The 23,648-nt window shown below is 38.3% G+C and overlaps 1 protein-coding gene across 2 annotated transcripts in view; it reads right to left on the bottom strand.

Annotated features, from left to right (window-relative positions):
- Nucleotides 1-2,926: 2,926 nt before the first annotated feature.
- The window catches only part of NCEH1 (neutral cholesterol ester hydrolase 1), a 67,556-nt gene continuing 46,834 nt past the window's right edge, over nt 2,927-23,648 (bottom strand). The window contains exons 4-7 of one of the 2 annotated variants that reach the window (XR_014822227.1): nt 14,502-14,673; nt 9,228-12,638; nt 8,280-8,568; nt 2,927-3,184 (exon numbers count right to left, since the gene is read on the bottom strand). Coding sequence is in view for 1 of the 2 variants with exons in the window: in NM_001243484.1 (NP_001230413.1) it covers nt 12,021-12,638; nt 14,502-14,673 (790 nt within the window). In the remaining variant the exon portion in view is untranslated. 2 annotated transcript variants of the gene reach the window in all.

Here is a 23,648-nt window from a genome sequence, read left to right on the forward strand (position 1 = left end):
TCTACTTCCATTCACAGCTGATGCTTAGTCATATAGTTACAGCATGCCTGATGATTGCATCCAACCCAGATCATTGGCTGGCTGGCTACCAATGAGTTTCCGTCTTAGAAAAGTGTACTTGCTATTTGAAGTGTGGTTTGCCCACTAGAAGCATCAGGTTATCACTTGGGGTTCCCAAGATCCACCTAGACCTACTGAATTGGGATCTGCATTGCTACAAAATCCCCAGGTGATTCACATGCAGATTAACATTTAAGAAGTGCTGGCTTAAAAGATAGATATTTTAGAAAGTCAGCAGTGGGTGCTTTAATCCAATACAGAATTGGTAGTCTCTTTTGCTGATATAAAATTACGACGGATTTGTAAAGCAAGCCAAGAAGGAGTTAGGTATTTGGGGAGATAAGAAAGAAGCAGAAATTTGATACACTAAGAGAGAGAGGAAGAAGCCTAGCTTCTTGAATTTTCCAAGCTCCCTGAGAGCAGCTTTCTTTCACTTTTTGATCTTGACTGTAGAGAAGATTTCTGGTTGTATCTTTATAGTAAACCTCCCTTTTTAGTTAAGCTAGCTTGAGTGTTTCTTGCAAGGGATGGCTTGCAAAGAGATAAACTAATCAAGGCTGAAAGGAAATAAAAATAAATATTTGGAGTCACTTTGTAGACACTGTATTGGTATTATTTATGAGGAGATTGCCTTTTCTTTTATGATTTTTAAATACTAAATAATGCATAGTCATTATAAAAACTTCAAAAATTTCAGAGAGAAGCAAAGTAGAAAAAAAAGATTTTTCAGGGGAGTTCCCGTTGTGGTGCAGTGGAAAGGAATCCAGTTAGTAACCATGAGGTTGCGGGTTCGATCCCTGGCCTTGTTCAGTGGGTTAAGGATCTGGCATTGCTGTGAGCTGTAGGTCACAGATGCGGCTCAGATCCAAAGATCTTTCTTCCCCTAGGATGGTATTTCCACTCCCCAGAGGTGACCAGTTAAGAGTCTTATATAACTTTTAATTATTTTTTTATGTACTTTACCTAGAATGCCTCTTGATTTTTTTTAACCCTTGGCATCAGTAAAACTATCTGATCATCTTATTATCAATTCACCTAGAGGGATGGGATGCATTTAATACTAATAAATGTTTAACTTGTAAAAAAAGGAAAAAAGAATGAATAAACAGAACCTCAAATAAATAGAGCTGGGAGGATAGAAGGGGGAGCTCTTTTGCTCTGTGGTGATACTTCCTGGTAAGAAGGCAACCAATGAAAAGCCAGGACTCTTTGTTCACTATATACTCTTCCCACCTTCCTTTTCCTCTCTGTAAAAGTGTTTTCCTTCCCCTGCCTTGCCAGGACTTGCATGTAGAGCCCCATGGTGGCAGATCCTGAATTGCAATTCTCTGCTGTTCCTAAATAAACCTATTTTTCACTGGAGAAATATCTGGCAATCTATTTGTTTCAGGTCAACAAACTCATAACTTTTTAAAATGTCCTTCTTTAGCTTAATTTTTTAAACAGTCCTCTGAGGCAGGCAGTAACGTGAGCACTATTACTTTCATGGAGTAAATTTACTGATACATTGAGGTTTAAAATCATGTCCTCAGTTTCCATTGAAATTGACTAAATAGTTGTGTAAGAGTTCCTCTTGTGTTTGTTTTAAAATAATTGAGGGGAGTTCCCGTCGTGACGCGGTGGTTCACGAATCCGACTAGGAACCATGAGGTTGCAGGTTCGATCCCTGCCCTTGCTTGGTGGGTTAACGATCCAGTGTTGCCGTGAGCTGTAGTGTAGGTTGCAGACGCGGCTCGGATCCAGCGTTGCTGTGGCCCTGGTGTAGGCCAGCGGCTTCAGCTCCGATTAGACCCCTAGCCTGGGAACTTCTATATGCCGAGGGAGCAGCCCAAGAAATGGCAAAAAGACCAAAAAAAATAAATAAATAAAATAAAAAAATAAAATAAAATAAAATAAAATAATTGAGGACATTACCCAGTAAGTCACATGGAGGAACTGTCTTTTAGAATTCAGTGCTAGGGAAAGACCATCAACCCTAAGAAATTGGAAGTCCTCAGAAATGCTGTAGAATTGATGAATCACTGATCATGGTTTTCCTTTTTTTTTTCTTCCAACTGCCAGAGCACTCAGAGTCAAACCAGAAGTTAACTCCAACTGATTTTTCTAGTTGGCATATTTTATTTCTCCTTTTCCTTGGCTTTAAGTTCCTGTTTTTATGTCACTATTTCATTGTATTTTTACATTATAAGCTGCTTCAAGTATTTTCATGAAATAAGAAAGTTTAGATAAATATAAATTTTAAGTGGGGAAACCAAAGCACCAATAAAAACATATAAATTTACAGAGATTTTTGCTGGCAGGGCTGGAACTGGGATTGTGGTTCCCTAAATTCTACCTCATGCCATTTCCTTGTTCCATAAAAGCTGAACAGCAATCTTTTTTCCTTAACCATGGAACATATTATACCTGTTTTTAAAAGTATGGCAATGCTGCAAATGTCACTGCTCAATGTTGTTTGAATCGAAAATGTGCTTTAGATTTGAAGGTCATCTAGCTCTGCCTTACTTACTGTTTTCAAAGGCAGTTTTTTTTCCCATCTAAGGATTCATCCAGTGCTGGCTACCAGGTTTGGCCAGCAGGCACAACAAAAGATGAAGGCCCTGTATTTCTTGATGTACTAAATTGTCCTTCAAAAATGCAGTACACCATTTTTCTGTCAGCCTTTTTCTAAATGAATGGCAAATATCTACCTTGAAGAAAAACATGTAAAAAAAAAAAAAAAAAAAGACAAAACACTTTGGTAGACAGAGAGGTGAGTCATGCTTTAACAAAGAACCAACCAGTTTGAGTCCTTTCTAGTTCTGTTTTGCTTTGTTTTGAGAATGTAGTCATTTTCTCTAGGTAGTTAGGAGGATTTTACAGACTATTTTAAAAATTACTCAATTTTATTCTGTGATGAAATGTAGCATGCTTTTATATTTACATCTTAAAAGCTGTTGGGATATCTTTGATTTTTAAATTCAAGGTGAAACATAAGCAGTAGTGTGGAGGATGGCTCATGCCAGCAGCTTCAAGAGCGCCCTCTGCTGGAAGTTGTTTCGAATTTTAAAAATATTCTTTTGTAGGCTCCAGGATTTCGTTTTTGACCAAATAAGTCTTTAATGCATTAGTAGAAAGAAAACATCTGTAGGAGGAACAAAAGCAAAACAAACAGATTTTTATCTTAAGAATATAAGCAGGCAAATGTATACAACAGCATCAGGCATAATTTTACATGTCATTGAAAAAAACACCGTTTTAACAACAGCATAAGAACATTTGTTCAGCAAAGGTTTATTGAGTGTTCTGTAAGATGCAAGGAAGCACTGTGTCAAAGGTGGCTTTGACACAAAGGTGTCAAAGATGATGACACCTTTGTCATCATCACAAAGGTGATGCTGACATGAGCCCACATTAAGGATCCCACAGTCTTGTGAGGCAGTCAGACGCACAAACAATGACCTGGCAGGTGTTGAGTGCAACGTGCAACCAGAGGAAGGACCCTTAAAGCATCCTAAGGAAGGAAGAGTTGGGAAAGACTTCCTGGAGGAGGCTAGCAAAGAGAGACATGGAAGGACAAAGGAAATGCATTTGGGTGGAGGGAAGGGTATCAGGTAAGAGAAACATGGTGTATGTGCAGAACCACGATATTGTCAGCATTGGTTGGCAGTAGCCTAGCACAAGACACAGGGCTTGTCAAGAAACGATGCTGTACAACAGCACTTCTTGACTGTTTTGGCCTTGGAAGACCTGATATTAGTAAAAGGACATTAGTAAAAATTATTGAGGGCCCATGGTCAACTAATCTATGATAAAGGAGGCAAGAATATACAGTGGAAGAAAGACAGTCTCTTTAAAAAGTAGTGCTGGAAAAACTGGAAATTAGAACATACACCATACACAAAAATAAACTCAAAATGGATTAAAGATCTAAGTGTAAAAACTCCTAGAGGAAAACACAGGCAGAACACTCTTTGACATAAATCACAGCAATTTCTTGTTCAATCCACCTCCTAGAATAATGAAAATAAAAACAAAAATAAACCAAAAGGAGCTACTTAAACTTATAATCTTTTTCACACCAAAGGAAACTGTTAAAAAAAAATGAAAAGACAACCCACAGAATGGGAAAAATTCTTTACAAATGAGTGACCAACAAGGGATTAAACTCCAAAATATGCAAACATCTCAAGGTGCTTTACATATAAAAAAAAAATCAAAAAATGGTCAGATCTAAATAGACATTTCTCTAAGAAGACAGATGGCCTAAAAACATGAAAAGATGCTCAACATTTCTAATTATTAGAGAAATGCAAATCAAAACTACAATAGGTGGAGTTCTCATTGTGGCTTAGCAGGTTAAGGACCCAACATAGTCTTTGTGAGGACATGGGTTCAATCCCTAGCCCTGCTCAGAGTGTTAAGGATCTAGTGTTGCTGCAAGCTTTGGCATAGGTCACAGATGCCACTGGATCCAGTGTTGCTGTGGCTATGGTGTAGGTCGGAAAATCTACAGTTCTGATTCAGTCCCTAGCCTGGGGACTTCCATATGGCACAGGTTCAACTGTTTAAAAAAAAAGAAAGAAAGAAAAAAAAATACAATGAGCTATCACCTCATTCCAGTCAGAATGGCTACTATCAAAGAGGTTCCTTAAAAAGCTAAACATAGAACTATCATATGACCCAGCAACCTACTCCTGGGCATCAATCCAGAGAAAACCGTAATTCGAAAAGATATATGCACTTTAATATTCATTGCAGTACTATTTACAATAGCCAGGATGTGGAAGCAAACTAAATGTCCATAGCAGAGGAGTGGATAAAAAAAGATATGGTACAGATATAAAATGGAATATTACTCAGTCATAAAAAAGAATGAAATCATGCCATTTGTAGCAACATGGATGGGCATAGCGATTATCACACTGAGTGAAGTAAGTCAGACAGAGAAAGATAAATATCATATAACAATATGTGGAATCTAATTTTTTAAAATGACACAAAAATACTTATTTAAAGAGCAGAAACAAACTCACAGACTTCAAAATCAACCTTATAGTTACTATAGGTGAAACCATTGGGGAGAGGGAAGAATTGGGAAGGTGGGAAGAACACATACCAGTACTGTATAAAATAGATAATTAGTGAGAACCTACTGTATAGCACAAGAAAATCTACTCAAAAGTTCATAATAACCTATATGGGGAAAAAAGAATGGATATATTTATAGGTATGACTGATTCACTTTGCTGTATACCTGAAACTAATATAATATTGTAAGTCAACTATACTCCAATAAAATTAAATTAAAAAAAATTATTGAGGCCCCCCCAAAGAGCTTTTGTTCAAATGCACTTTACTTATTGAGGTTTATTTACCATGTTAGAAATTCAAACTGAGAAATCTTGAACTTAGTTATTAATGTATTTAATTACATATTACCTTAAGCTATATTTTATGGGGAAAAAAATCCCTAGATTTTCCAAACACAAACAAGTGAGACATGTGGCATTGTTTTCCATTTGGAAAACTCTTTAGTGTCTAGCTTAACAGGAGCCATCTGGATTCACATATCTGCCTACACAGCCCATCTATTACAACACTACATGTCAAGTAGCAGATGGAAAACTCCACTGTACACTTATGAGAGAAAAACAGTAACAAAGGCAAATAGCATCATAGTATTATTAAATAGTTACTGCAACTGTTTGAGCAAGTCCCCCATCTACTTTATGAGGGACTCAACTAGAGCAGTGTGTCCAGGGATGGGAAGAAAGTCATGGATTTTGAATGGTTAGGATAAAAATATTCAAGGTATTTCCATATAAATTTTTAAAATATTTTATACATAAATATTTAGGAAGTAGATTTAATTGGACTTGGTGATTGACTAAAAGTTATAGGACTGGAGGAGATAAACTCATAATTCTAGCTTGGGTAATGGGAGAGAGGGTAGCACAGTCTTGTCAAATAGGGAAAATATATAGGTCATGCCAGTACAGAGGAGAAGGCAATGCATCTAATTTGGGACTTGCTGCACTGTTGGAGCTACAGGATGGCCCAGGAGAGGCATCTAGAAGGAGGATGAGTGGATGAATCTGAATCTTGTGCAGGGGCAGATTTACCTTAAAACTTGACTTTGGGGCCCCATCTCTTTCAAGGTACTAGAGGGACCCTATTCATAACTGTACATAACTTTTTTTTAAAAGCACAAAGGTTAAAATAACTTTTAATTGCAGTTGTTACTATCAGTGACTCTTTCCACTCCAGCTTCTTTTCCATCACAGTTCCCCCTGTGTTAGATGGCTTAGGGTGGCTGCAGGCATTTGGGGGATCTAGTCAAGGGCAACCTGAGCTAGGAGTGCATTTGGCTCGGCTTTAGTGGACTGTATTTACGGGACTTGCAACTGCTTCTGTTATTGCTGACTCACCCAGTTAGAGGGATAACTTCCAGAAATATCCTTATCCCAGGCTCTGCTGAAGTACGTACAAAGCCAGATGTATTAAAATAAGAACTACTGCACCCAACACCAGAAGTTTGAGGGGAGGTGGTGTACAAACAAGGCTGACACAGTTGTTGCTGGATATTAGTTGAGTAATTGATTCTCCTCCACACAGCCTTTCCTTTTGAATTGGAATTCTAAAATCATGGCATCTAGATTCCAAGAAGGAGCATACTGAGTGTGCAAAAGTGGGAAGCTTTGCATCTCCTAAGATCCAAGATTGGAAGTTATCCAGTGTTTTTCCACCACATTCTATTGGTCAAAAGCAAGTCACAGAATCAGCCCAGATTCAAGGGGAGGGAAAACAGACACAACGGCTTACTGGAAAGAGTGGCAAAGAATTTGCAGTCATCTGTAATTCACCATAATTCCTGTCAGGAGAGAATTTCCATTTTAACTAGTCATTGGCAAGAACAAAATTCTCTGATAACATTTATAATACATTTGATGATTGGGAGATCTTTCTGAAACAGGAGTCCTTCCTATATTTTTCTGAACAGATATTCAAATTTTTGCCAAGTTAAATAAATTATTGCAAACTGCCCTAAAAAGAATGAGCTACAGAACACATTCCACAAGCGTACCATGAAAGTCAACTTAAAAGGTTTGAGGGAAAAAAATCTTCACTATATCCATCCACTCAAAATCATTTTTTACTTTAAAATTTGGTAAAATCAGGGCTGACATTACTTGGCATTATTTATCTGGGAATATTTAGTGTTGAGGACAGCAATTTTAGTCTTAAATAATTTTTATATTTGACATGAACTTTACATACTTTTAGAAGAAACATATGGAAAAATAATACCCTAAATCTTATAAGCACAGTTGTTCTTGGTCAGGATTAATTTATTTAAAACATGTTTCCAAAGTCCACTCTGTGCTCATGTCTAAACGCTAAGAAAGGAATAATAAAACAAGTCCCCACCTTCGTGGAGCTTACATTTAAATAGAGGGGAAACAGAAACCAAACATATAATGAAACAGCTAACAATAATTGCAGAGAAGTGAAATGGAAAATAGAGATAATAAACAGCAATCACATGGAGAGCGCCAGGGGCAGGAGAGAGGGGTGGTGATTGGAAGTGTTGGGTGCTAGTCTGAGCCAGCAGTCTCTGTGAAAAGATGGAGCTCTCAATCTGAAATATCAGTGGTGAGAAAGCCTGGGAGGAACCTTCCAAAGAAGACACAAAATTTCATCACCTCCCCCGCCCCCCCAATGACAACAAAATCCTAGTGCTGATGGACAGGGATAAGCGATACATGTACGCCTACTAGAAATCATATTTACAGTTCCAATCTATGAAATGTGGGGAATGAGATGCTGATATCAATATCTTCGAGATGTTTAAGTAGGGGATCCACCGGGAAAATGTGAGATATTTTAAAATAGGGGATTAAAAAAGAATGAAAAATCACAAGAAAAAAGCAATGTTAAAGCACAAAGAGTACATTTTAAAGGCCCCAAAGGAGAATTGTTGGAAACTTGAGTGGACCTCTCCAGCAAAATACAGCCACACTCTGGAGGTTTTGCTGGAGAAGATGAAATTAACTCTAACTAATAGGAAAATATAATTTACCTGCATGTATGTGACCATTTAGAACCAACACAAAAATTTTACTTTGAAAAAGAAAGTTTGGTAAATTCCTGTGATATTGAAATAAACGAAGCACAATAAACTCAAGAGGGAAATTATTAGCTTTGCTTGTAAAGAGTGGGTCAAGGTGAAAACTTGCCTTCCGTCTTCATTTGAACTTTTTGGCGGAACTCGTTCAGATCCAAATTCCTGGCACTCTGATCATCTCTTCCTAATATTTGTATTGAAAGTCCCCAGTCTCTCTCAGAGCGGGGCTTTTTTGACTATTTCAGCCAGTCCATGGCAGGTTTCCAACATAAGCAGCACAGACGGTATCCAGACATGAAATGAATGTCATCAAGGAGGTCACTGAGCCACCTTTCAGTAATTGAAAGGCATCTGGAGAACTCCAGGGGGCAGGAGATTTGGGCAGAACTGTGGTTAGGGACCTGGGATACAGAGAGGAGAGAGATGGGAACCAGAAAATGAGACGAGGGGAAGTAAGAGAGGACCATTGCCAGATGGAGCCATTTTATTTACAAACAGGAATCAAGACAGATTTGTACTTTCCTGCCTCCACAGTGGATTTTCATCTTACAAAACAGATTGGCTACCAAAATCCTCCATATAATCTGCTTTCCCCCTTGCAGTGGGAAATAAGCAAAAAGTCAAAGGTTAAAAGGTCATGCATAAAGTTTTATATCCACCAAGATAATTGTACAGTAGTCTTAATTTCTTCACATATCGATGATAAATAACCAATTTACACTTCACTATATTTTGTAGCACTTCAAAATATCTTCATATATTTATGATCACATTTCACAAACAACACCGTAAAAAGGCTATCTACTTTTTCTTAAAATAGGAAAACAAAACAAACCCATAACTTAAAAAAAAAAAAAAATCGATCTGCATGATGGAAAATGATGGAGGATAATGTGAGAAAAAGAATATATATATACTTATGACTGGGTCACTTTGCTGTACAGCAGAAATTGACAGAATATTGTGAAGCAACTATAATAGAAAAAAAAATCTTAAAGAAAAATCAATCTGCAAGCATAAACATTTTTATAAGAAAAAAATTAAAAGAAAATGAACTCACTCCAAACCAATATATCTTCAATATAAACTCTGTATGCTTCCCAGAGTGGTTCTTAGACCCATGTTTTTGATTGGTTTTGCCTCTTTTGTACCTAGTGGGTTTTGTGTATCATGATTCCCAATTATGATTCCAAGGAAAATTTCAAGGATGATCTTCAAGCAAGGTCTGAGGTGGGGACACAGAGCAAGTCATTAGCACATATATAAAGGCTTTAATGTTTCTGCTTCATCAGAAACAATGCTTGAGAACTTTTTTCTTTCACTCCCTTTTTGCCTGAGAGAGCCCTTCAGAAATCTAGAATTATTCGTTGTCTGTAATTACTACAATGTTTGGCTCACAATTTGGGGGTGGGGTGGAGTATGCCATTTAAAAAAATTCTGTGCATGTGTTATATTTCCTTTGCTTTCTTAGAGGTAGATAACCTCAAAATAAGGTCCAAACGTTTCCTTCATATGGTGTTGAAATGAGTAGTCTTAAATGAAGAGGGTAGCTTTCATAAAGTAAGAACTAAAATCTCAGTTTTTAGAAAAAAAAAATTGATCATGCATGTGTCTGCGTATCAGGAATAATGACCTACGAAAAAGCCCCCAAAACACTGATGAAGAAGAGCCCCATACAATTTGCCAGTCTGACAAGATTGTTTGAATTTATAGTTGGAAGAGACTTCACAGATTAAATGATTCAATTCTTTGATTTTAGAGGAAAGGGAAAGAGGGCCAGAGAGAGTGACTTATCTGAGTACATTAGCATGTTAATCTGCATGATTATTTCTATGCACACAGGCGCAAGCGCATGTACACACACGTACATTCACTATTGAATTTACTTCTCTTTCATAGATATAATGCTCCTGGCTTATACAATAAATGAAAAATAAATATGCAGGTTTTCATTTGTCATTTCATCCCCATAAGTGGGAAATACCCATCTTTCAAATGAGTGAAAAACTCTTACTTTCTCCCCACTGATGAATTTATTGTATCATGACTTGGCAGCATGGCTGCTCTCTGCAGTCCCATTAAGCAGTTTGGGTGGGAGCAGCAGGAAGAGTGGCAGGAAGGAGCGCAAAGGTACTTAAGTCCAATTTAAGAACTGGACTGTCTTGGAGTTTCCAAGAAAACTATGGCTCAGCAGTAACTAATCTGACTAGTATCCATGAGGACACAGGTTCAATCCCTGGCCTCACTCTGGAAGTAGGTTAAGGATCCAGCATTGCCATGAGCCATAGCGTAGGTCACAGATGCAGCTCGGATCCCGTGTTGCTTTGGCTGTGGCTATGCCATTGGCCAGCAGCTGTACCTCCAATGGACCCCCAGCCTGGGAACTTCCATGTGTCGTGGTGAGGCCTTAAAAAGACAAACATAAAAAAAAGAATTGGACTTTCTTGCTGTGCCAAAGATGTTCCCATGGGCAGTGAAATCTTCCCATGAAATTAAGCTTGGTCTATCATAATTTTAGACCTAGCTGCAAGGAGATAATGAAGAGTAGAAAGTCGTTCCTCTGACCACAGAGGGCAGAAATGACTGGTGTGCGTCTTGTCTAAGCTGTTGGACTATAAACTTAGATGACTTTACTAGGGGTAGTAATCGTTTCTAACTATTTTAATTTTTATATGCATAAAAAATCAAAATATTTCGGCCTTATGTATAGTAATATGAATAGCTATTTTAGCTCTTCCCATAAAATTACATGTGTATATGATTCTAAAGTAGTTTTTTTAAATGCTAACATAGTTTTGAAAAATATCATTATTCTTAATATTCATTACTGACTTTATTCTGAAAAATCTTATCTAGCTATATATATATTAACATTAAATAACTTAAAAAATAACAATACATTATACATACCAAAATAGCCCCATTTTAAAGACATGTAAGTGAAAAAATTGAGTTTTCAAGAATAAACTAGAACCTTCTACAGATATTTTTCATAATTTTAATATTAAATGTATCTTCTTTTCTGACTATGCCAAATATATACACACCACTCTTGGTAATTTATGTCAGAAACGTTCTTATGAAAACAAAAGGTTGGTTCATTTGTCTGGTTTTACTTGTTCTATAATGGAAAATTTATTCTAAACCTAAATAAATTTACTCCCAAAGAACTTCCCCCAAGGAGATGGTATAACCAAAAAACTTAACGATGTACAGATATCCAGTGCATGCAACCTCTTATTTTCTAATAAGAGTGGTAGAAAGGAACCTTCAAGTATGTCATAATCCAGCTGGACTTGCAGATAGCTATCACACAAAATTAACACTCTAAAGGAATAAAGTCATTTGAGAAACCACTGCGGTCAAATTCTCATAGGAAACAAAGCCATCCATCCATAAAAAACACTGACCTTAAAGTTCACACATTTAAACTGTTCTGAACTCAAAGTAAATTTCAGCAAGTTGAAGAGCCCACATTTACTTTAGCCACTAAAGGGCTCTACATCTTCCACAGCTGGAAAAAATTCTTCTAAAAAAGAACTTCTTGACAGAGGCAAGACCCAGAGCAATTTCCAGTTCCCTAGCCTGCTCTCCGCAGCTGTGGGTATTAGGAGTAGTTTGGCCAAAACAACAAGGACAGAGAGACTGGTCCACTTACAGAATGAAATTCAGATGTTTTTGCACTTATGTTACTAAAAAGCATTTTTTTAATTAAATTAACATAAAGTCTACAGGGAACAGAGATTCCATAACTCACAAGTAACAAGGGGAAATTAGTTGGCTGAAAAGCGAATGCCTTTCCAAAGCAGGTGCAGGTCAAGAGGGGCTCAACACTTTTAGAAATTTTACTCCTTTACAGGTTTTGATTCAGCCACTTGATGTAACTATTCTGAGTCTGGATTCCCACTGAGAAGTAGGTAGGCCAGCTGGCAAAAATCACGCATCCATGGAAGCAACTCTCAAAGTGATCGAGGGTCACCTCCACACCTGCCTTCTCCAAACGCTTTGCGTACATGATTCCATCATCTCTTACGACATCGTGCTCACAGGTCAGAATGTAGGTCTTTGGGAGGCCCCGCAGGACTTCCTGGTCTGCGATGAGTGGGGCTGAGCGGACATCCAGCAGCTGAGGGATCTTCTGGATGATCCTGGCATTGCCAGTGGTCTGCACCACAGGCTTGTAGTTCTTTTTGATGGATGCAGGCAAGAGTGATGTCCAGTTGAGATGGGCTCTGAGGGCAGCAGCCTCTTCCACATCAAGTGAAGTGTGATTGTTAACTATCATTTCCTGGACAAAGTCATAGTTGCCTTTGAAGTAGTCCACCCAGTATTTCACCATGACATAACGGGGCAGAATGGGCGTGTTCGCATTTTGCTGATAAGAGGGTGTGTTAAAATCTAAAGCCTGAAGAACTGGATAAATTAAAGCTTGCACTTTGACCTTGTTTTTTAGGTTGGTATCTTGATTAAGCTGGGGAAAAAAAGCAAACATATGATTTTATTTTGAATGGCTCTTTTTTACAGAAACCCTACAAAGTATCCTAAGGCTTTACTTTGAATCAATGAAAAGGGTGTAAGTGTTACATTTCTACCATGCATGATATTAAGTAACATAATTTAGAAGATAAATAATTTCCCATCGCCATGGCTGCTGCCACCACCACTACCACCCTTCCAGCTACTGGATTTTACTAGGAAAGGTGTGATGTTTGCCACTCATAGTTTTGAGTGAATGTTTCAAAAGTATGTGATCTCTTAGGTCTCTAAACCCACATCAACGCTTTACTATCTACCCTTTAGTATAATACACACCTTGGCTGGGTATTATGAATGGACAATGTGGGAACCTTATTTAATTTTGTATTCCCTGAAAGTATACAAAAGGCAATGACATACTAGAGAGAAAAAACTGATTCTGACTCTTCCAGAGGAAAAGGGTAGGAAAAGCTAAGTGAACAGATGGCAGGACTCCAAAGTATTTTAATAGGACCTCAGTATCTCCTCTGATGAACCTTTAGTCCTCATGGCTGGTGAGAGAGTGGCAGGTGGCCCTCCATTCTACTTGATGAGCATGTGCCTGAGAGTGAAGTTGAGATGGGAATGTGGATGAATTCCCCCACCTCAGCGTGTCTCCAATCCCCTACGCCTCCCTTAAATGCAAATATATTGCCTCATTTGTCAACTCTGGTGTCTAAAATGATATGTTTTTCACCTAACATCTAAAAGGCAGCTAGCTAGGTCACTGTGTTTCTCAGGCAACTTAGAAATCTTCAAGGTAACTCTGGCCATACAATTTTGTTTCACACAGGATTTTAGAATCCCATTTCCAGGGAAGCTGGAACTATTCTATAAAAGCAACAGGAAATGATCAGTTAATAGAACTATTATTGTGTGCCAAGAACTGTATATACATCATCTCACTAAGTCCTGGCAACAGCCCAACAGTGTGATGGCATGATCCTCATTTTCCTGGGAGGTTAGGGGACTTGCCCAAAGCCCCACAGCTCTCAAAGTGGGACCTGGATTTGAAGTTCTCCCCACTGCACCAGGATTTTCTTCTTACCACATTGCACATGGTGGATAGCAAACCCACCAATGCCAAGTGGAGAACCAAGTTCTTTAATTATAGCAAAAGAAAAGAAATCAAGACATGCTACAAATGAAAAGGCAGACATTATCTGAAAACACCAAAAGAAATTTGGAGGTAAGTAGAAGGAGATGCTATTCTTAAATTATTTAATCCATGAAAGGAAGAAAATGTATTTATGTTTCAGTTTACACAGCTGCCCAAAATTTGGGGCTACTAGAGCTAGACTGAGTTTTCAAAGGATTTAATGAAGCAAAGCTCAGATTAATTTGTATTATAACAGTTAAAGTGGCCAAACCATTTAACTTTTTCTTTTATATTTAAAAAACATTTGGGAAACGTGTTTAATTTATTAATTTGACTCAAAGTTTAAAGAAATGATCTTGGCAATTGGAATTTAAGCAAAAATACCCTGTTTTGCAAGTTCGACATGGAAAAGAAACAGAGGATACTTAATTTTCATGCATAGCCCTAAGGAACAAGAAGAGAGCCCTTTAAACTGTTAGCCTTCCTCTCATATTAATTGTAATCAGAGCCTTTCCAAGCACTCAGGGAGGACTTTTCTTTCAATGACCCATCTTCTACTTCAAAAAGATCTCAGAAAACTTTCAACTGAAGTCATCTGAATAGCTTGGCCCCTGAGTGACCAGCTCACCCAGCAAGGCCTTTGCCATGACCAGTGGACACTGTTCGTCTCCTGAACATTACATGCCCTCCTTCCACCAGCACCTCAGGGCAGTCTGTTACCTGTTGGCTCAGGGCAGCAGCCAAATTCCCACCAGCACTGTCACCAGAAATGCCAATTCTGCCTGGGTCAACTGAATACTTGTGTAAGACTTCAGGCTGCAGGAAGTATTTTGTGGCACGTACAACATCGTGAATTTGCTCAGGAAAATAAACCTTTGGAACTAGCCTGTATCTGTAAAGACAAAAGTTTTATTCATTAAAGGACTTCAGTAAGTCTTTACATGCCATTTAAAGTTTAAGGGAAAACTGGTTCTTTTGAAGTCAGAAACAAACAGGTAAGGAATTATAATGAATTGAAAAACAAACCATTCATTTTCTTGCAATTTAAGTACTTAGTTTAAAAATGTAATGATTTTGTAACAGTAATTTTTACTATCAGCCACAAAACCAAATAAAACAAATAACAAAAACACCTACAACCACTACCAATGCAAAAACTTTGAAGTAAAAGGCAGGTGATTATTAAAATATAGATAGAACCACAAGAGATTCTGGAATTTTATTTCTGGAAGTCAGTGTTCCATTCACAACACCTCTGGGTAAGAATGCACTTGGCAGCACCAACCTCTTCATTGGTCCCATAGTTAATAAGTCCATATGGCAATCTTCATGACTTACTTAATATATGCAGTTAAATTGTATTCCACTGAAGAGGTCATGCCAGCCTGACATTAAAACCAAGCAATGTATTAGCTTGGAATTAAAAGGTCAGTTGTCAACCAGCAAAAGGGAAGCCAGGTCTGCAGATGGCCCTAGGCAGGCCCTCAGGGACACTTCCGGGGCTTCTCCCACCGTCCCACTTTTCAAGATCAGAGTCCCTTGGGATCGTACTCTGTACACTTAGTAGGATTCTTATTCCCTCAAGAGCCCCCAAGAACCTTGCTTTTGTCAAATGCCCCGCCGATAACATCATCTCATGAATCCATATTGGTAGTTTCAGCTTGGAGTACCCTCTGTCTCCATCCTCCTTCCTTGCTTACTACTTCTCATTCATCCTTTAAGCTTTATTTGAGGCTCTGTCTCCTCCACACAGCCTTCCTTGACTATTACTCCACTTGCTTCTGGAACTGAGGTGGCTACCTTTCCTTGATACAGCATATGCTGGGATATATTGCTCTTTATAGTTCCTCATATTAACATGATTTCTTTATTTCCTCTAAAGAGTGTGTTCTCGACATCAGGGCTTCGTATTTCCAGTGTGTATCTATCAATGTGCTCGGCACATAATCATACACTTAGTAAGCCTTTTTTGAAGATTAATGTACCTTCACTTTACCATTGAAGAAACCAGGGCATAGAAAAGTTATGTGATTTGTAAAATAAATCAAACACTGATCAACACAAGGTAGGATAGAAACTAATTACTTGATTAAAATATAATAATAGTCAGCAAATACTCAAGTCTTTTGATTTCCAATTTGTAATTAGCATATTTATTCTCAGAAACTAGTTTTTTCTATACTACTCTTTATAACACCATTCATTTTCCCCATCTAAATTCCAGATTTTTAATTAAATATCTTGACAGTCCATGCAGACACAATCAAATTGACAAATCTTTATGAAATACTTTGATAAGTAGTGAACGTACATCTGGTCATTCAGGAATTATTACATTTTTTAAAACACTAAATGCAACAAGAAATTCCCTTAGTGATTGCTCTACAACAGATGAAGTAAGTTTTCTAACTTCTTTTTTATTTTTCCATCTGTGATGATTAAGTAAGCATTTAAAATATTTTTTCTCTAGTGGATTTTCACTGTCTTAAATGTCATTCCATTTTATTAATAATGGGTAATAATGGGTGAAAGGAGGAGGAGTACATCACTTTGCCCACTAGATGGAGCCATCTCATATGATTGTATTGAACCTCAGTTCTAGGATGAGGTCTCAGTTTTTAAATTTCAGTATTACCAAGCTGAATTCTCAATTCTTTCAATGAAATAAGAACAAATACACTTCATGACTCAAGGTGTGAAAATAAGGCTATTTTGTCTCAGAAAGATTCTAGACAGCATGATAGACTGTTTTCCCAGTGGCCCAGAAGGTCATCATAACATATTTTGCTAGAACACATATGTGGATAGAATTTTCAGATGTTGTTTACAAAAGGTCTTAATGACTTTGAATCAAGAGGAATTAGTAATCTAAAACAAACAAAAAAAAAAAACATGCTACTGGCTCAAATCTTATGAGTTGATTAATAACTGGCTCAGATAACAGGGCAAACATCCTTGAAAACCAACAGGTTTTCTTGGCACCCTTAAAGAGCTATCTCCTAAACATCCCTCCCCCATCTTTGTTTATTCTGGAAACATCCTCTAGTTTTATTCAATAAGAAAGGATACTATTTTCATGTATTGGAGAATATAGTGAAATTAGATGTTTCTAAGGTCACCTAGTATAAAATGAACCTTCAAAATAGCTTGAAATTGACCTGAGAAGTGTAACAAACGTTTCACAATATCTTTACAGATACAGAAAACAGAGAGTCAAGAGGAAATTTATGAGTGGAATAGCCAAAAAAAAGCACACCTAAATACATTTATCAGCCATTTTTTTTCAAAGCTCTGTCCCTGAAAAGTACTGATAGAGGATTCTGCCTTTAAAAACAAACAAACAAAGGAAAAAAAAACCCCATAGATCTTGAGTTAAAGCACCTGATGATTTTGTGGCAAATGCAGTCTCAATTTGCCCAACTCACTGCAGGATAGAGAACTCTGCAGTGTCAGCCTCTGCTACTTATTACGCATGTGCCTTCTACCAGAACAAAATTTGGTATAAACTCTGGAATGAGGTTTAATCTATTTAATAAATATGCACTCTCTATAAAAATTATCTTTTTCCTGCCAAGTGAGGCATCTCACCAGGTGCTTCTATAGATGTTTCATTCAAATCCCAGAGCAAACCTGTGGTTTTAAGGATGAGAACATGAAGCTTGAGGGGGATGCATAACTAGTCTGCAACAGCTGATAAGTGGCAAAGCTGTGCTGAATTCACAACTGACTTCAAAATCTATGTGCCTCCTCCTTTTAAAACAGTCTCATTCTTAAAAACCTACAGCTTCTAAATGTGCTTTCTCATTACTTCACCAAAGCAGTAAATTCTCAAGACGGTAGATTTCTGACATCCAAATTTCTCTCATGATTTCAATGTTTTTGCTATATTCTCAAAACAAACCATCTGGCACATGGTACATCTTTAATAAGGTATTTTCTTCATTCCAAACAAAATTCTAAAGGTTGACTTTATACACTTTACACATGATACATATAATATAGCACTATTATAGTAGGAAAAGTAACAATGTTAAAACATTTTTTTTAAAAAAAAACGAATTGTTCTTAACCCACCTACTCTTTGGACACATCTGCAAGAACAGCCTGTATTCTCTTCGTAGCTCAGAGCCTGTCAACTCTGAATGCACCTTAGGGTAATCCTGGGAGCTTTTGAGCCCCTCTAACTTACTTCCAACTTACTTGATCTGAGGTGCGGCTCAGCATAACTACATTTGAAGAAAAATTCCCCCAAGTAATTCTAATGTGCAGCCAGCATTCAGAAATATCACTGAATCCAGCCACACTGTTACTCTCCTCTGAATACATCTCCCTGTTTCTGTTCCAAATGCATTGGTCCCTCTCTCTATCACCTATGCCCTTCCCCCAACAATTCCTCATCAAATGTTGCCATTCTTTAAGTCTCATCTTGAATGCCACTTCTTCCATGAAGTTTTCTAAGAGTCCAGCTAAAAGCAACTCTTTTTTCTTGGAGCCCTCAAAATCTCTCTTGCAGTAGGTCCTAACAGACACATCAACTTCTTCTAGAAGTAGATGGAAAGTCATAATTATGTACTAAAGAATTCAAGATATATCCACCTGAAATAAGCAGCACCATTTCTATGACCTATTACTTTATTACGTCTTTTATTAATGACCAGGGAGATGGAGCAATGCTGTCAGAATGACTGACAGGTTGCTCCTTGAGTCAAAGGCAGATATACAAGTCCAGAGCTAAGCAGAAGAGTTACTCCAGGACTATGGAAGTGGAAGCCCTGAATGACACCAGTGTTCTAAGAGCGCTGTAAAGTGCATTCTCCCTCAAATAACATAGGCTGGAAACACTGGGATAGCCTTCTGAGTGGGAAGGAACACTGAGTTCTCTTCATGTAGTGCCATTTAGGTGAAAGGTACATGTGATATTCTGAAAAGAAATTTGATTCAGGAGTAAGATAAAATCAACATTCCTTTTCTGGCCCCCCCTTTTTTTTTCTTCTTCTTCTTTTTCACCATCTCCCAAGAAGAGCTCGGGAGATTCATCCAAAGAACATTTTTAAGGTTAATATTCTCCTCAGTCTTAAAGAACCCACAAATTCAGTACGGGTAACCTGAAACAAATCAACAATTACATTCATACTGTGCTATTTGAAGGAGACAACTCCAGAGGAAGAATCTATTCATTCCTCTAACCAGAACATACAGTAAAATTGCATAGAAGTGGAATTGTTGTGAACAGATAATTGTTTCCCTTTACATTTGCCCAATGAGATCTGTGCATAAAGGCTGAGGAAGGGTCTTTCTTTCTGTTTCTACTCTCAAAACTGGCCCTGGAAATAACTTTGACTACCAGTCATTCAGGAAGGGAGAGCCAAACTTAGCAAGGCTTGGCCGATTGGATAAGTACATTCAAAAGAACTGAAAGATGTCAAGATGTGTCACCAACATTCGAGGAGAGATTGAGCCTTGAATAGCGATCCATTTAAACAGTGTGATTCTCTGATGCTTCTTTTACAAGTTGAGACTTCCTGAGATGTCTCCATATACAGGGCAGGGAGCTCCTCATGGCTCCTCCCCAACCCAAGTCCCACCCCTCACTCTAGACGCAAACCTTGCCTTTATCCTCTAGGTGGAATAGAGAGCCAAGCATTCCCTCAGGTGGCTGCAGAAGCCCAAGGAGACTCAGTGCCTAGTCCCTCTGACTTTTCTGTGTGAGTTCAGAAGCTCAATAGAGCTCTGGGCTCAGGTGTGGGTGGAACTAGATTTCCCTACCTCACTGTGGATTGCAGCACAGGATTTCTGGCCACCTCCAATCCCCCCACAATGAAATTCTAAAAGACCTAAACAGCAAAAGAGAAACCAGAGGATTTTGTATGTTAATAGAAAAAAAAAAAAAGCTAAGAAAATATTAGCTTAATATGTCTACAAAGGGGAGATTCATTATTTAATGATCATGAACAAACTAAAACATACTACCTTTCTATGGCATTAAATTATTTGTGACACTGGCCTTTAGGTTTGCTAACAAGGTGAATTTGTCTGAGTAAAAGGAAAGTTTTAGATAAATCTTTCCTTTCTTGAAGGGGAACCCTTAGGGATTCAGTCTACCCCCTTCCCAGGGCAGGTGATGTGTGAGGCTTTCTGCACTCAGGACTCAGAGGAAGTCATAGCTAGGTCACTGTTGCCCTGGGTTTTTCAGAGTATCTTGTTTGAACAACTGTTTATTAAGATGTTTGTTGTATGGTGCCTCTTAGAAGCTCTGTGATTTTGTCAGCTTGTACTCATCTAATTTTATGGATGAACAAGACAGAGGTATAGAAGTCCCAAGGCTTATAACTCTGTTAGCAGTAGTCCGAAATGTGTGCTCTGGCTTCTATTCTATCTATGTGAACAATGATCTTCTTTACAGCTCTGTCCTGTTTTAAGTTCTCTGTGTAGAGTGTCACCTGACATTTGGTGGATGGGAACAAGTCTCCATCTACACAAAATGGAGAGTTTATGGGTACAGTAAAGACTTGATTAAAAGCAAAACACAACTCGAAACCATTTTTCTCAAACAAAAAAGCAACGTAAGTGCCTTGTAGAATTTTATAATATCCAACATGCTTCCTTTGTAATTACCTTGCATTTTATTTTTTTGTAATTTAAGTATAATTGCCATATAATATTATATTAGTTTCAGGTGCACAACCTAGTGATTCAACATTTGTATACATTATGAAATGATCACCACAATAAGTTTAGTTACCATTGTCACCATACATAGTTAATACAATATTTTTGACTATATTTCCCATGCTGTACATTGGCATTTTATCTTTGAAAAAAATAAATTAAATCTTCCTTTTCCCTGAAGTCTTATGGTTCTAGTATATTTGTATAAACTACAGGTAAAGAAGAGCTAAACTGCACTGAAGTTTATGAAAACAAGCTTATGAATATAAACGACCTTCCCAGATTATGTAAATGAGGATATATCCATGTATCTTGGGTATTGTAAAATGAATTCTTTCATATATTTAACAAATATGTATTGTGCAATTAATATTTAAGTGTCTCATCATGTTGCAGAAGCTGCTGAAGAGAAATTACGGCCTATTTTTATACCTTGCATCTTTGTCTACTTATTGGATGTTGGTAATGGATCTGTCCCAGAATCTTGAGTCAACACCAGTGACATGAACTCAGGAGTTACAGCTCCTGATGTTGTTTCACATGAAGTGACTCTATTACCAGGACTGGCCCAACCTTTGCCCACCCAGCTTCCTCAGATTATATATGACTCTGTGGTTATGTAGAATCTATTATTACATTACATAATATATATTACACCCCACATGTCGCAAAGCCATGACCACTACCCACTCCTGTTGACCTTGAGGATAAGCCTGAGGAGCAGCTGTAGGAGAGGTAATTCCAGGAGAACCAAGGATCCACAAACCTCCCTGAAGGCTCTCAGGATCATCTATCCTTATTTCTTACTTTCCTTCATTATTGCCAGAAGTTAGGTGAAAGATATATGTGATATTCTGAAATGACATTACACTTCTATTTGATTCAGGAGTGAGAAAAAATCAACATTTCTTTTCCGGCCTTTTTTTTTTTTTTTTTTTTTCTTTTTTTTCTTTTTCACCATCTCCCAAGAAGAGCTCAGGAGATTCACCTAATGAACATTTTTAAGGTTAATATTCTCCTCAGTCTTAAAGAACCCACAGGTTCAGTAGGGGTAACCTGAAACAAATCAACAATTACATTCGTATTGTGCTATTTGAGGGAGACAACCCCAGAGGAAGAACCTATTCATTCCTCTAGCAGGTAGAAGCTTCCTTTCCATTAAAAGAACATACAGCAGGAGTTCCCGTCATGGTTCAGTGGTTAATGAATCTGACTAGGAACCATGAGGTTGCGGGTTCGATCCCTGGACTTGCTCAGTGGGTTAAGGATCCGGCATTGCCGTGAGCTGTGGCATAGGTCACAGACGCGGCTCGGATCCTGTGTTGCTGTGGCTCTGGCATAGGCCAGTGACCACAGCTCTGATTAGACCCCTAGCCTGGGAACCTCCATATGCCATGGGTGGAGCCCTAGAAAAAAGACAAAAAGACAAAAAGAAAAAAAAAAAAGAACACACAGTAAAATTGCATAAAAGTGGAATTGTCGTGAATGGATGTTTGTTTCCCTTTACATTTGTCCAATGAGATCTGTGCATAAAGCCTGGAAGGGGATTCCCTTCTGTTTCTACTCTCAAAACTGGCCCTTGAGATAGCTTTGACTACCAGTCATTCAGAAGGGAGAGCAGAGCTTAGTGCTCTCTGCCTCCTCCCTTCCTCCCAAGCCCTCTCATTACACCCTTTTGGACATCCATGACCAACTCACTCTGTCTAACTTGGTTGTGCTCTTTCTTAGGAGTTCAATTCAAACCTCAATTCTGAGCCTTCAAACTAGGTAAGTTCTTACCTATTAGATGCCTCTGTTATTACTACCCTTTCTACTTCACATCACCTGTCACACTCAGCATTGCTTGTTCAAGGTTTGCTGTCTCATCTGGACTGTAAACTGCATGAGAGCAGAAACTATATGACTATATGACATTGGCTGTACCTCAACTAAAGCATGAGTGATGTAGCTCTTTGTGGGCTGGCTGGCCCAGATGGATCCTAATCACCTTATCATTATTTCTGCAAAAAAAAAAAGTACTGTGAGTTCCAAATACACAGATGATAAACAAATTTGTAAGTTGGACCTTTCTTCTATTCTATAGTCTAGAGCACTAATCCTCCAGACTTGTCTAGTGCTTTAGAGTACCTGAAGCCCTTTTATCTCAAATGTTCAAAATGATTCTCATAACAACTCTTTGAAGTCATTAACCCAACTCAAAATATACTTATTTAACACACATGTTCAAGCCTTATACCCAGGTGCTGGGGACCCAAAGGAAAGAAGATATGATTTCTGTTCCCAGTAGGGAGGGATTCCTAACCCTTCCTTTGCACATGGGGTTAAATGACTTATCTGAGATTATACAGCCTTGAGTAATGGTACATGCCCACTGCTATGATGCTAATCTGCTGATATACTGGATGCTACGGTGAATAGATTTGCACAGTGGGGAGTGAAGATAAAAGCAGGCCCCTTTTAAAAATATATCCTTAAAAACACCCTGTTTTAGAGTTTCCTGGTGGCTCAGAAGGTTAAGGACCTGGTGTTGGCACTGCTGTGGCAAGGGTTTGATCCCTGGCCCCACAACTTCTGCATGCCTCAGGTAGGGCTAAATTAATTAATTAATTAATTAAACACTTTGTTTAAAAAAGAAATCCTGTTTTATGATAAGCCTAGACTTAAAATAACACCTGTTTAACTGGAGACAGGTGTTGACAGGTGGAGAAGGGCATGCAAGAAGAGTTAAGCATGTTGTCAGTTGCTTAGATTAGCCCTGGAGGATAAGGTTTGTGTGGAGAATCCTCATGGTGCCAATAAAGCAAGTCTACCCTGCCTCCTTTTCTTGGGCCTGGGAAGAGCTGGAGCTACACAGGAAACCACTGAAGAGGCCATGAGGCTGGTTCACCAGCACCCAGCTACAGAGCCTTGCTCCATAATGGGGTTCAGCTACTTAAACAACCCCTGCCTTCCTCTGGCCAACTGCCTAGCCAGATGATACAATCATTTGCTTGAAGGTCCCTGCATTACAAAATTGCACCAAGGGCCCTTGAGTGATCAGGGAGGCCCAGCTGAGGATTCAGGGCAGCCTGGGAGCTGTCCAGAGCTTCCCAGAACCAAATCTGCTGAGGAGGCAGCCCCAGCACCACTCTGATTCCAAAGGTCCTGTTCACAGAGTCAGAGGAGCCAGCCTTTCCAAGAGAAGCAAGAATTCTCTTA

The sequence above is a fragment of the Sus scrofa genome, chromosome 13 (assembly GCF_054392235.1).
Source record: "Sus scrofa isolate SSC_HxYL_T2T_F1_AM1 chromosome 13, Sscrofa_HxYL_maternal_Yorkshire_Landrace_v2.0, whole genome shotgun sequence".
Lineage (NCBI taxonomy): Eukaryota > Metazoa > Chordata > Mammalia > Artiodactyla > Suidae > Sus > Sus scrofa.